The 14,412-nt window shown below is 45.6% G+C and overlaps 1 protein-coding gene across 9 annotated transcripts in view; it reads right to left on the bottom strand.

Moving 5' to 3' along the window:
* Positions 1 to 2,665: 2,665 nt before the first annotated feature.
* The window catches only part of AP3M2 (adaptor related protein complex 3 subunit mu 2), a 48,852-nt gene continuing 37,105 nt past the window's right edge, over positions 2,666 to 14,412 (bottom strand). For all 9 annotated transcript variants that reach the window (XM_075601520.1, XM_075601522.1, XM_075601516.1 and 6 more), the window contains 5 exons: positions 11,374 to 11,459; positions 9,903 to 10,036; positions 5,870 to 6,077; positions 3,890 to 4,034; positions 2,666 to 3,574 (listed from right to left, as the gene is read on the bottom strand). In XM_075601520.1, the coding sequence (XP_075457635.1) occupies positions 3,474 to 3,574; positions 3,890 to 4,034; positions 5,870 to 6,077; positions 9,903 to 10,036; positions 11,374 to 11,459 (674 nt within the window). In that variant the 3' untranslated portion in view covers positions 2,666 to 3,473. The remainder of the gene's footprint in view (positions 3,575 to 3,889; positions 4,035 to 5,869; positions 6,078 to 9,902; positions 10,037 to 11,373; positions 11,460 to 14,412) is intronic.

Genomic DNA, 14,412 nt, shown 5'->3' with positions numbered 1-14,412 from the left:
TCTAGTTGCAAACTTCATAGAGGGTACCTTCAGCCTGATGTTCCTGGATGACAACCAGACCTTGTCGCCAGGTTTACGGTCAAGAGCAGGTCTGCGATGGCGACCTGCCTGATTCTTTTGCCTATTGACAGCTTGCTTGATTTTGACCTGAATCTTTCGCCACAGGTCCTGTAAGTTCTTAATCCTGTCATCCGCCGCTGAGACCCCTGAGGAAGGTAAAACAAGAGGAAGAGTAGAAGGGTTGAAACCGTAATTCACAAAGAACGGTGACTCTAGAGTAGAGCTGCTTCGTGCATAAATCTGCCCAGTGTAAGAGTTCCGCCCAGTCATCTTGGGAATCCGACGTAAAGCAACGTAGATACTGTTCCAGAGACTGGTTGGTCCTCTCCGTTTGACCATTGGTCTGTGGGTGGTATCCCGATGAGAAATAAAGGGCGATACCTAGCTGAAGGCAAAACGAGCGCCAGAAACGAGAATCAATTGCGATCCTCTATCTGAAACTATTTCCAAGGGTACGCCATGTAACCGAAAGATCTCCCTGATAAAGATGTCAGCTAATCTGGGAGAGTTGGGCAGACCCTTGAGTGGTATGAAGTGGGCCTGCTTCAAAAAACGGTCTACTACTACAAGAATCGTGTCCATACCTTTGGAACTAGGCAAGTCTACAATGAAATCCATCGACAGATGTGTTCATGGCCAATCCGGAACAGGTAGAGGTTGAAGGAGACCTGCAGGAGGTATCCTGGGAGTTTTAGTCCTGGCACACGTAGGGCGCACAGCTACAAAAAAAAATAATGTCCTTTTGCATACCTGGCCACCAAATGGTGCGAGAGAGGAGGTCCAAGGTCCTTTTGGTGCCGGGATGGCCTGCAGATTTGGACGAATGACTCCATTCAGGGGACCTTCTTACGATGTGGTGGTGAAGTAAAGAGACGGTCCTGTGGAGGCGAGATGCCAGGAGGGATGTGGCTTTGTTGGCGGACAATTTCCTTGAGTGCTCCAAATGATGTGGCCAAGAGAATACATTTGGGCGGTAAAATGGGTTTTTGATGATCCTCAGTCTTGTTGTCCAGGGAGAATTGTCGAGAAAGAGGGTCAGCTTTAATATTCTTGGATCTGGGAAGATAGGAAATTATTAAATTAAACCTAGAGAAAAACAGTGACCATCTGGCTTGGCAGGCTCCCAGGCGGCGTGCGCCTTCAATGTAAAGCAAGTTCTTATGATCCGTGAGGATGGTTATCGGATATTCAGTGCCCTCAAGCAGATGTCTCCATTCTTTGAGAGCTAGCTTCATGGCCAGGAGTTCCCGGTTCCCGACGTCGTAGTTGCATTGGTCGGGAGAAATTAAAAAAAAAATGCACAAGGATGCAACCTGGACAGGGAATTCTTCCTTTGAGACAGAACGGCGCCTACGCCCACATCTGAGGCATCGACCTCAAGGGTAAAAGGAAGCTTGGGATCAGGGTGAATGAGAATGGGGGCGGATACAAAAGCTCTTTTGAGACGGGCGAAAGACTGGAGAGAAGCAGTAGACCAAGAAGCAGGGTCCGCTCCCTTCTTGGTTAATTCCGTAAGTGGAGCCACTGGAGAAGACATTTTTTGGATAAACCTCCGGTAATAGTTTGAAAAACTAAGGAAGCGTTGTACTGCCTTCAGGGTGGTAGGTTGTGGTCAATCTAGGATGGCTTTGACCTTGATGGGATCTATGGTGAGACCGGAATCAGAAATGATGTAACCTAGGAACATGATGGATGTTTGATGAAAATGACATTTCTCCAGTTTAGCAAAAAGTTTGTTCTGACGTAAGCGAAGGCGCACCTGTTTCACATGAGAGATGTGTTCCTGTCTGGATTTGGAGAAAATGTAAATGTCATCAAGATAAACGATTACAAAGGAGTTGAGGAGATCTCTGAAAATTTAATTTGCGAAATCCTTAAACATGACATTGCACAGACCAAAGGGCATGACTAAGTACTCATAATGTCCATCTCTGGTGTTGAAAGCCGTCTTCCATTCATCACCCTGACGGATCCTGACCAGATTATAGGCACCTCGTAAGTCCAACTTCGAAAAGATACTAGCTCCTTATAAATCGATCAAACATTGATAAGGGGCAAGGGGTAGCGTTTTTTTAATGGTAATCTTGTTAAGGGACCGGTAGTCTATGCAAGGGCGTAAGGATCCGTCCTTCTTCAAACAGAAAAACCCTGCGCCCGCAGGAGAAGTGGATTTCCTGATAAACCCCTTCTATAAGTTCTCCGCAATGTATTCTTTCATTGCCTAGGTCTCCGGCATAGACAACAGGTAAGAAGTCCCTCTGGAGGGTGTAGTGCCTGGAAGTATATCGATGGGACAATCGAACGGGCGGTGAGGGGGCAGAACCTTCAATCGGACCTTATCGAAGATGTCCTGAAACTCAGCGTACTCGTCTGGCAATTGTACCTTCTCCTGCTCCTCGGACACATTGGTACCCACGATACAATTTGCCTCCAGAATGCAGTTCTTGTGAGAAAGGCCTGTGTGGCCGAAACGTCAAGTCTATTGGCAATAAATTAGTTCATTGAGCAAATCCGTGGAGCCCTCATTTGAAGACATACATACATACATATTTTTGTGTATGTGTGTATATATACAGGAAGTGTCGTAATACAGTACACACAGCTCTGCCTGGTTGTGATAACTTTTATTAGGCGCACATGACATTGTTGTACACAAGATTTCTACACAACAGTCATGAACAATTGTTACGCCCAAATTGCAGTCATATAACATTCTCACACATACATAACAGTGTTACAGACAATTATTTCACGCACACACACCTAATACTATAATTCATGGTAAATTCTCCCACAAACACAGCAGTGTAATTGAGGATGTTCATATACATACAGTATAGACACAGCAGTGTACAGTACAGCACAGTAGTTTTGTATTTTCACACACACACACACCAGAGTTCTGGTACAGTATTATCACTAACAGGGTAGGGTTGTATAGTAGTCACACATACAGCAGAGCTGAGCTACAGTCATCACATACAACCATTCAAATAGAACACTCTATGCACACACAAACAGCACACCCTCTACACACACACACACACACACACACATCACAACAGCACACCCTCCACACACACACACACACACACACACACACACACACGCTACAGAAGCGCACACTTTATACACACACAACAGAGCAGTCTACACATACACACAGCGCGCACACTATACACACACTACAAAAGTGCACCCTGTACACACACTACAAAAGTGCACCATTTACTTATACACTTACACACAAACACCACACCCACCAACAGTGCACCCTCTTCACACACAGTGCACAGCACAGCCTGCTTAATGAATCTCAGAAGGTTAGGAATGGTTCTTCATCTCACAGGTGGAGTGTGTATTTGGGGCCTAGTCACACCCCCTTCTCCTGCCCCAGGACACTGCAGCCCTTCCTATGTCCTGACTTGGAACTTGCCGGCCTTGGTCATGTATTTAATGCCTTTGAAGGGTTTGTATTTCTCCCCGTACATGTCCAGCCTGTTAACTTTCAGACCTGTGGGGGCAAAACACAGCCTTAATACACCTCCAGGGGGTAGAAAACTCCAGGGTAACTTATTGCCCTAGCAGTATCACTGTACAATCCATTAGGGTGATATTACAGGAGGTAACCCATGTCCCGAGTGCTTTATTGCCCTTGCAGTATCAGGTGATATCACCTGACGGTATCCAATCTCCTGAGTGCCTAGTGCCTTGGCAGAATCACAGTACAAGGTGATATCAGGGGGTAACCCATCTACTAAGTGCCTTATTGCTTGGCAGTGATATCCCAATAGGGTAACCCATCTTCTGAGTTCTCTTTGCTCCTTACCTGATATAGCCAGCTGCTGGATTTTGAAGTGTAGGTTGAGAGTGGGGTTCTCATCGGGTTTGGACGCCCCTGTCTGTAGGATCATTGTCCCTTTCAGGCTCGGTAGCTTCTGAGGGTTAATCTTCCCCACGTCCCACGACAACAACTGGGATGAGGAAGGGGGAAAGTGAAGGGTAAGGAGAAGGAAAGGAAGAGAGGGTGGATGAGATGAGGAAGGGGGATGAGAGAGGGGGAGGAGGAAGGGGGGAAATAGAAGGAAAGTCAGAGAGGAAGAGGGTAGAGGGGAGGAGATTGAGAAGAGAGGGAGAAGAGTAGAGGAGAAGAAAGATTGAGATAGAGATGAAGAATAGAGAAAGCAGAAAAGAAAGTGGGGAGAGAGAGATGGGGAATACAGTTAAATGGCAAGCTAGAAGCCAGTACATATATACCCAGGAGCAGGAGGGGGCGAAAGAGATGGGCTGGGGGGGGGGCACGGGAGGTGGGCTGGGGGGGTCAAGACTGACGGGCTAATTCCCGCAGGAGCATCCCCCACCCCCCTGGTCCCCGCGGCTGGTGCGGGGGGGAGCTGGGTTGGCGAGCACAGGGGGAGCTGGGTTGGCGGGCTCGCAACGGCGCTTCCCCTCCATCCCACGTTGGGAGCAGGGGGGAGTGTGACCACAGGCAGCAGGCCGGACACCATGCTTCCCTGCGCATGCGCACCGAGACCTCTGCTCTGCGCATGGGGATCGCAGGCATTTTTTTTAATGAAACGGGCACCCATGATTCACCGGGCCCGGGACGCCAACCCCCCCCCCCCCTGTTGGCGGATAGTAATGTAATAATGTGCTGGTGCTTGTAATATAAAAATAATAAAGTATACTTTACCGACAAGAGCAGACAGACGACAGCACTCAGCAGGTCTCAGAAACAGTAATTGTATTAGAAATACTTGCACATATGACCAATGTTTTGATCCACACAAGTGAATCTTCATCAGGAGGGGTGCAGCGAAGAAGTGACAGCTAGTGACTTAAATACCCACCACCCAAGTGCTCTAGAACACACCCACTAATTAAAAATAACCCAAACGCGCGAAATTGCAGGTGAGTGGCATAATCAACAGTAATCAGCAACAGCCGTAATGGAGTCCCGTCATATGGCTCAGTCCGTTCACGTGAACAGGCAGTAACTGGCGTCCCTGATCGCCATGGTAATAGTAATGCGCATTGAGCATGTCAACACCACATTGTGGTCCCGCTCCAGGAGCTTGTACGCTGTATCGTATTAAACTGATTCTATCAGAAATGGTGACAGGTAAAACTGGCAACCTATAGTAAGCATGGCAAATACTGATATATACGCTCATATGTAAAGGGAGGCAGTAATGGCTGCTGAAAAACCTGCAAATGCACACAGTACAGTGAAAACACATGCTTACTATAGGTTGCCAGTTATACCTGTCTGTCACCATTTCTGATAGAATCAGTTTAATACGATACAGCGTACAAGCTTATGGAGCGGGACCACGATGCGGTGTATTTAAGTCACTAGCTGTCACTTGTTCGCTGCACCCCCCCTTGAGGAAGATCCCCTTGTGTGGATCGAAACGGTCATATGTGCAAGTATTTCTAATACAATTACTGTTTCTGAGACCTGCTGAGTGCTGTCGTCTCTTTGCCCTTGTTTATAACAGTTGCTTTGTATGTATGTATGTATGTATATATACACACACACAAAATAATAATAATAATACGAGCACATTTGACAATAAATGAAAACATGACCATGCACACACCATTATAAATATTCACATACACAGGCAAACAGTTAAACAACACACAAGTCTATATACACACACAATTAACTAATATATATATATATATATATATATATATATATATATATATATATATATATATATATATATATATATATATATATATATATATATATATATATACACACACACACACACACACACAACACCCCTGCCCCTCTGACCTTAGTAACAGGGTCGAAGACATGCGTCCCTTGAGAGGGGGTCAGAGTCATGTTCAGGACGCCCTTTGGCATCTGTCCGGTTACGGTCACCCCCTCCACGGTCTTGCCCATGCTCTGCTTGGGTCCCAGTGTCACCTCAAAGCGCCCGGCGCTGCTCCCTTCCCGGAAACTGATACCATGCTTCACATACACCGGGATCGCAACCAGGCTGCAAAGCATAGCCAATCAGAACCCATAGCTAGTGAGTAGGGACAGGTCCTGCATAATTAATGAGTAGGGCCACTGCTGCTTATCTAATGAGACCACATAACTGATGAGCAAAGGAATTTGCTTTATAACCAATGAACAAGGACGTGCCACGTAAATATTAATTATCAGGGCCCAAGTTGCAAGTCAAATGAGCAAAGTCATAATTAATGTGAAAATCTCCCATAATGAATTAGCTACACGACCTACATACTTAATGAGTCTTATTTATTAATGTGACAAACCACACCCCCATGACTCAGAAAAAAACACCAACTTCTGCTCTATAAATACCCACTTAATAAGGATTAATAACCTGAAGTTACATAGTAGATGAGGTTGAAAAAAGACATATGTCCATCAAGTTCAACCTATTCTAAATTTAGATGACAAATACAGTAATGTATCCTATATTTGTATTTACAATCTTTTGATCCAGAGGAAGGCAAACAAAAAACCCCCGTGAAATATTATCCAAAGCGTTTTCATAAGGGAAAAAATAAATTCCTTCCAGACCCCCAATAATGGTAATCAGATTTCTCCCTGGATCAACATCCTTCCCTTGTTTACTTATTTGGTATATCTCTGTATACTTTTCCTTTCTAAAAAGATGTCCAACCTTTTTTTTTTAAAGATATCTATTGTATCTGCTATCACAGTTGCCATGGGTAATAGCTTCCCCACTATTGATGTCAGGCTTACTGGTCTGAAATTCACCGGTTTTGATCTAGATCCCTTTTTGAATTTAGGCACCACGTCCGCTTTACACCAATCTTGTGGTACTGAGCCTGTGGAAATGGAGTCCTTGAATATTAAATGTAATGGTTTGGCTATCACTGAACTTAGCACCAGGACCTTAAAGAAGCACTCCTGGCTACACTTTGTGTGTTATTTTCATAATTTTTTCCCAGTTTGAAGCAGAGCGTCTCCGGAGCTGAACTGCAGTAATTTCTCCTCCGGGGACCCTACGCTTCCTGAGATACTTACCTCGAAAGGGGGTGCCGGTAGCAGCCCAGGTGGGACTAGTCGGGATATAAATATGGTGGCTTTAAATGTCCTGTGGGTCAATAGGAAACCGTTACGTCATCCCTTGCAACTTCCTATTGGCTAACATGATGCAGGATATTTAAACTGTGCAGAGATACCGGCAGCACCTACAGAGGTAAGTATTTTATTAAGCAGGGGGTCCCCGGAGCTAAAATCCATGCATTTCAGCTCCGGGACCCCTCTTTCAAACCTATAATAAAAACACAAAGTGTCGACAGGAGTGCTGCTTTAGGGGATAACCCTACGTCGTTTCTATTGTCCCTGGGATGAATAGTTATTTTGAAAGTTTCTTGTATTGCCCCTGAATATATTTGTATATAGTTATTATATCCTCTCTGACACCTCTTTTCTAATGTAAACAAATCTAATTTAGCCAGCCTCTCTGTCAGATTTTCCATCCCCCTTTATTAATTCTTCTCTGTACTTTTTGTAGTTCCATAATGTCTTTTTTATGAAGTGGTGCCCAAAACTGTAACCAAATTATGCTTTCTTCCCTTCCGTCCATACCCATCCATCTTACTTGCCTTTGCCGCTACTGCCTGATATTGGGCATTATTGCTAAGACTGCTGTTTATAAGCACTCCAAAATCCGTCTCCATCAAGGATTCCCCTAATCTTTGTATATTTAATTTGTAAGTTGTCTGTTTATTCTTGTTTTCCAAAATGCATAACCTTATACATATCTGTATTAAACCTCATCTGCCATTTAGCTGCCTAAGTTTCCAGTCTATCCAAGTCCTTCTGGACAGAAATTACAACCCGCTCTGATTTTTCTACCTTACACACAATTTAGAGTCATCAGCAAAGATGGAGACATTGCTCTCTATGCCAACCTCAAGGTTAATAAACAAGTTAAAAAAAATTAAAAAGCATGGGTCCAGTACCGATCCTTGAGGTACTCCACTCACAACTTTAGCCCAACCTGAAAAGTTCCATTTATGACAACTCTATGTTGTCTATCCTTCAACCAGTTTTAAATCCAGATGGAAATATTTTTACTCAGACCAATTTCCTTTATTTTGTACCCTAACCTTGTGTGCCACCTTATCAAAAACCTTTGCAAAATATAAGTAGACCACATCAACTGCATTACCCTGGTCTAAATTCCTACTTGCCTTCTCAAAGAAACTAATATGGTTAGTTTGGCATGACCTATCCTTCATAAATCCCTGCTGACTATATTACTAGTTGATGTGTTAACAGGCAGTATCTCACATGGGGTCCCTTTAAGTTAATAGGGTAAGGGGAACTGTCCTTATATGTGATAAGAGGGTGGTTTACACCCAGGATTCCTATAAATTAATATCACTGGCACTGCCTTCTTATGGGATAAAAGGGTCTCTTACAGGATTCACATAAGTTATTAGGGTTGTAGCACCTACTTATGGAATAAGAGAGGGTGCCCACACAGGGGATTCCTGTAAGTTAGTAGAATCACTGTCACCCCTGTCTTATGGGATAAGAAGACCTCTTAATGCACAGGATCTCAATAAACTAATGGGGTCAGTTGTGCCTCCTAATGGGATACGAGAGTGTCTCACACAAAGGATTCATATAAGTTAATCGGATTAATAGAATCTTCTTATGGAATAAGAGTGTGCCTCACAGACCGGATTCAAATGTTTACATCAGTGGCACCTCGCTTATATGGGATAATAGGACGTCTTAACGCAGATTATTTCAATAAGTTAATAGGATCACTGGGACTTCTTTACTATGGGGTGAAAGGGTGTTTCACAGTTTCACATATGGGTAACACATACAATAGTGTCAGTGGCATTTTCCTCTTATGTGGCAAGAGGCTCTTACGCAATGTATTTCTTACATAGTTACATAGTAGATGAGGTTGAAAAGACATACGTCCATCGAGTTCAACCTATGCTAAATTTAGACAAAGGATACTTTACCCTATATCTATACTTACTTATTGATCCGGAGGAAGGCAAACAAAAAGCCCCAGTGCCATATCATCCAATGATATCTCAAAAGGGAAAAAATAAATTCCTTCCCGACTCCAAGAATGATTCCCTGGATCAACATCCTTCTCATGTTTACTTATTTGGTATATCCCTGTATACCTTTCCTTTCTAAAAAGATGTCCAACCTTTTTTTGAACAAATCTATTGTATCTGCCATCACAGTCTCCATGGGTAATGAATTCCACATTTTAACTGCTTACTGTAAAGAACCCTTTCCTTTGTTGCTGGTGAAATCTCCTTTCCTCCAACCTTAAGGGATGGCCCCGAGTCCTTTGTACTGCCCTTGGGATGAATAGTTCTTTTGAAAGCTCCTTGTATTGTCCCCGAATATATTTGTATATAGTTATCATATCCCCTCTTAGACGCCTCTTTTCTAATGTAAATAAATCTAATTTAGCTAGCCTCTCCTCATAAATTAGATTGTCCATCCCCTTTATTAATTTGGTGGCTCTTCTCTGCACTAACTCTAGTTCCACAATGTCTTTTCTACGGAGTGGTGCCCAACATTGTACTCCATATTCAAGGTGTGGTCTTACTAATGCTTTGTAAAGGGGCATAATTATGTTTACTTCCCTTCCATCTATTGCCCATTTAAAACAAGATAAATCTTGTTTGCCTTTGCAGCTACTGCATGACTTTGGGCACTATTGCTAAGCCTGCTGTCTAGTGAAACAGAGGTGACACGGACTCTACTAGCTTAGAGGAATCCCATGTATAGTGACTGTAACCCAATGTAATCAGTTTTGGTGCCCCCCACTTACTTCTGTGCGCTGACATGGTAGGACAGCAGTCGGAAGTTCCCATCAGGTGGTATGAACGAAAGGATTCGCTCTGATTCCCATCGCTTGAAGCGCACACAGGGGTGGAAACTGACATCATCCAGGAGTCGAGGATTCTGGGAAATGAAAGGGGGCGTGTGAGTGGCGTGATGGGGAGTGTGATATCTGTGGGTTGGAGGGTACTCTTTCCAGACCCTTTCCTGTATGCCCCAGTGTGTGTGTGTGTGTGTGTGTGTATATGTGTATATGTGTATATATGTATATATGTGTATATGTGTATATGTGTATATATATATATATATATATATATATATATATATATATATATATATTATATATATACCAGCATATCCATATAAATCCCATTGTATCTTTCAGTTCACTAGTGTATCCCCATCTTCCCTAACCCCTTTCAGTCCTCTCACTCCTTCCCCCATATGGCCCAGTTAATCTGATCCCCTTGCAATATCCAAGACACATTCTATACTAATCAAGCCAAATAGAAGGTCTGCACTACAACCCGCTCATGATATGCACCAAAAAAGCCTCTATTTCACAGTAAAATTACATGGGGTGCACCTCAGGAGTAATTAATCAATATGAAAACACAGAAAACCTTCCAAACTGGACAGGGAAACACCCAAGAACAGTCAGAAGTGTACAAGCAATTGAAAATAAACTATTTATTAAACAAAATACAGCGGTATCACAAAACAATTAAAACAAACAACGTCAGGAGAGGTACACCTAAATAACACATAATAACAGTATAATACACAAATGAAACCAAGAGATCATAGATCTGGAGGGGGGACAGATGGACCACCACGGTAAATATGGGCTCTTGTACCCGGGAACAAAAATATACTGTATAGTATTAACAGAAAGGTAACAACGGGTCCCAGTAAATGTGAAAATCTATAAACTGAATAGTCCTAAATATACATAAAGGCCACAGGTGTTGCCGGCTAAATATAGTTGGAGGTTTGTTTTCATTAGTTTTAATAGTTTTGTGATTCCACTATGTTTTGTTTAATAGTTTGTTCTATTGCTTGCACCCCCTCATGTTCTTTGGGCGTTTCCCTGCCCACTTTGGGATGTTTTTTGTGTTTTGGTACGTTCTACAATAATGCCTCCCAGTTTTCTCCATTTTTCTGCAGTTTTTTCCCAATATAGCCCAGTGCCTCTCAATCTTTTCTAATCCCTCTCAAACGCTCCTATTCCCTTTGTCTCCTAAATTTAACATAATCCCTGCCACTCTCCCCAGTTTCCAATTTCTCCCAGTTCCTTTCTAGCCTTTCAATGCTTTTCCACTGCCTCTTTACCCCTGTTCATTTAATGTAACCATGTATTGTCATCATAACTCTGTGCCCAGGACATACTTGAAAACGAGAAATAACTCTCAATGTATAATTTTCTGGGATAACATTTTATAAATAAATAAATTCCTCACCATAAAGGAGAGTGTCAGATCAGGCATTCCGCTCAGTTTCACACAGGCGTCAATTACGCCCTGAATTTCAGCTGTCACCGTGCAGCCTGCAGGATTGGGGCAAACACTTATTAGACGGCAGTCTCACTCATTGAGGGGAAATCTCACTCACTGGGGGGCAGTCTCATTCATTGGGGGGCAGTCTCATTCAATGGCAATCTCACTCACTCTAGGAGGTCATCTCACTCATTAGAAGGCAGTCTCATTCTAAGGCATTAGAACATGTTAGATGAGGCGCATGCGCGACGGGATCGGAGATGGAGGCTTGATCTGGGTGCTCCGTTTCCCGCCGGCGATATTTAGCACGATACAGTGATAAAAACCCAATAAAACTCAAAATAAAATATCACCCCTGACTCAGCTAACAGCGCTGGACACAAAAGGATGGCAGCGACTCGCAAAAAGCCTAAGCAGAGGGTAGATGTGCGCACCTACTTCACCGGCGCAAAAAAGCCCAGAGAGACGGCTAATATGGCGGCATCTGAATCTGACTCCGCACCGGAGTTAGAGATGACTACGGAGGAGCCCACGGGTTCCCTCAAACAGGAGATTGCACAGTTACTCTCCGACTTAAAGACCTTCTTCCGAGGGGAGGTGGACCAGCTGAGAAAGGACATACTGGGCATCGGTAACCGCACGAGCGCACTGGAGGAGAGGGTGGAGGAGACCTCCAAGTGCCAAGGAGAGATGGGAGCCCAAATTGCTAGGCTGGAACGGAGGGTGGCCGAGCTGGAGGAACGCCACGAAGACAGCGAAAACCGGGACAGGCGGAACAACCTTCGGGTCAGGGGCATACCGGAGGAAATCCTAGACCCTGAGCGGCTGATTAACAGGTGGATGACATCTATAATGCCAGGGAAATCTGAGGCCGAATTAGTTATGGACCGGTGTCACCGCGCACTGCGAGGCCGCCCATTGCCCAATAACCCTCCCAGAGATATCATACTCCGCCTGCATCATTTCACCACTAAGGAGGAAATCTGCCGTCTGACCAGGGCTACCCCACTGGTGCCATTCGAGGGGATAGAAATGGCCATCTTTCAGGACATTTCCCCAGTCACACTGGCGCGAAGGAGGGCCCTCCAACCCATCACAAAACTCCTCCGAGACAAGGAGATCAGATACAGGTGGGCCTTCCCCTTCGCGCTGGTCGTAGTGCAGAACGGCCGGACCCAGGCACTGAAATATCTAGCTGATGGGCCAGAGTTCCTGAAGAGGTTGGGGCTCCCGGACACGCTGCAGCTGCCAGTGGCACCAGAGACATACCCTCCCCGTCCCGCTGAGTGGAAGAAGGTGGGAGCAGCAAGCGGACAGCGGAGAGACAAAGCAGGTCCGTCGAGACCAGTCTGAGGTTCAGGACAATAATCACAGTTGCAGGGTGTTGCCTGCCCCGGGCCCTGGCCTGCCCCCCTGTTGGCCATTGAAGGTGGGGGTGAGGAGGGGAGGGCCACGTTGAATGGCTTCCCTCTGCCGCCTCCGGTTCCCCTTCCCCCCCCTGCCCCTCGGCTCGGCTCCGTCCCCCCCCCGTCCCGCCTGCGGGGCACCCGATGACCCGATCAACTTAACAAAAGCTGGACCCGCCACAGGACAAAAGAGGGAAAAAAATTAAAAATCCGAACAGATAAGCATTTCCACTCACCAAGATGGCGGACCAGCAACACACGAGGGTCAGGGTGATGAAGAAGCGCGAAGGAGCAATGGAGGAGCGGTTTTGGCGCGAAGTCTGGGAGCTCTGCTCGGCTCCACCTGCAGGACACGCCTTCCCTCTCTGCTGCTCACGGGCGGATATGAGGACGCTGCCGCGATGACGTCAGGAGGCGGACCCGCCCGGTCCATGGACGACCCGGAAGTGACAGCCGCGGAAGCGGATGAGTCCCACGGACAGCCATGGAAGGCGACGGAGAAGGCTCTTAGGGGGTACGCGCACTCCCCCGCGAAGAAGCTGGAGAATGGGACAAGACCCCTGAAGGGACATAACAACGTGGCTGGCTGAGGTCTTATGGCCGGGTTTAAGCTCGGCAGCTCTTTAGATAAGAGGGGGGGGCGGGGGGCTGCCGGATTCTTGCCGGTGCACGGAGTGCGCTCCGGTCGGGGGGGGGGGGGGGGGCTCGGGGAGCTGTTCGAAAAGTTTTAAAAAATGTTATATATGGTTAAATATATAAATAGAATGTTAGATATTGAAACTGGAAAGAGAGACAGGGTCAACTGCAGTTTAGGCTGACACCTTTACACAGTCAAGGGGGTAGCAAGTGAGTGTCACTTTAGGCAGTATAGGGCAGTTAACTATACAGCTGCGTTAACAAGGGATTACTCAATGGTTAAGTATGGGTTAAGTTTTGGCTAACACTATAGTTAGCTTACTGATTATGCAGATACTGTTGCATCGCCGGCGGGGGGGCAGATGGAGGCCCTTGTCCCCGCCTGTTGGCATGTGCCTTTCTGACGGGGCTGCGGTCCTACACCGCGGCTCAGTCAAAGACCTGGGAAGGCGTGGGGAGAACTACCCCCCACGAGCCTGGAAAGGAGGGAGGGAGAGTCCAAGGCGTGACTGCTATTCCCAGGCAGAAAACCATAGGTCGTTTAGGATCAATTTGGTTTTATGTGTGAATGTTGTGTGGTTCTGTGTTTTTTGTTTCCCCCCCCGTTGTCTCCCCCCCCCACCTTCAGACCTCCCCAGAGGAAAAGCAAAGGCAAAGACAAGATGGATTCAACCCAGCCGTCACCGGCGGTACCCGCAGACACGAGGCCCGGGTAGGTTATTTCCTTCTGCTACAGACCTAGACTTCATATACACACACCCATGGCACTGACGTTTATATCACAAAATGTTAAGGGCTTTAATTCGCCACAAAAGCGTAGAATCGCCTTCGCAGAATTTAAACGCCGGAAAGCGGATGTTCTCTTCCTTCAAGAGACACACTATAGTTCAAGTAAAAATCCAGGGTTCATAGACAAAAACTTCAGACGATTTTACCTAGCTTCAGCTAAAGAAAAGAAAAA

The sequence above is a fragment of the Ascaphus truei genome, chromosome 5, assembly GCF_040206685.1.
Source record: "Ascaphus truei isolate aAscTru1 chromosome 5, aAscTru1.hap1, whole genome shotgun sequence".
NCBI classification, from domain to species: Eukaryota; Metazoa; Chordata; class Amphibia; order Anura; family Ascaphidae; genus Ascaphus; species Ascaphus truei.
Note: the sequence above shows the minus strand (reverse complement) of the source record. Positions and strands in the feature narration are given on the sequence as shown.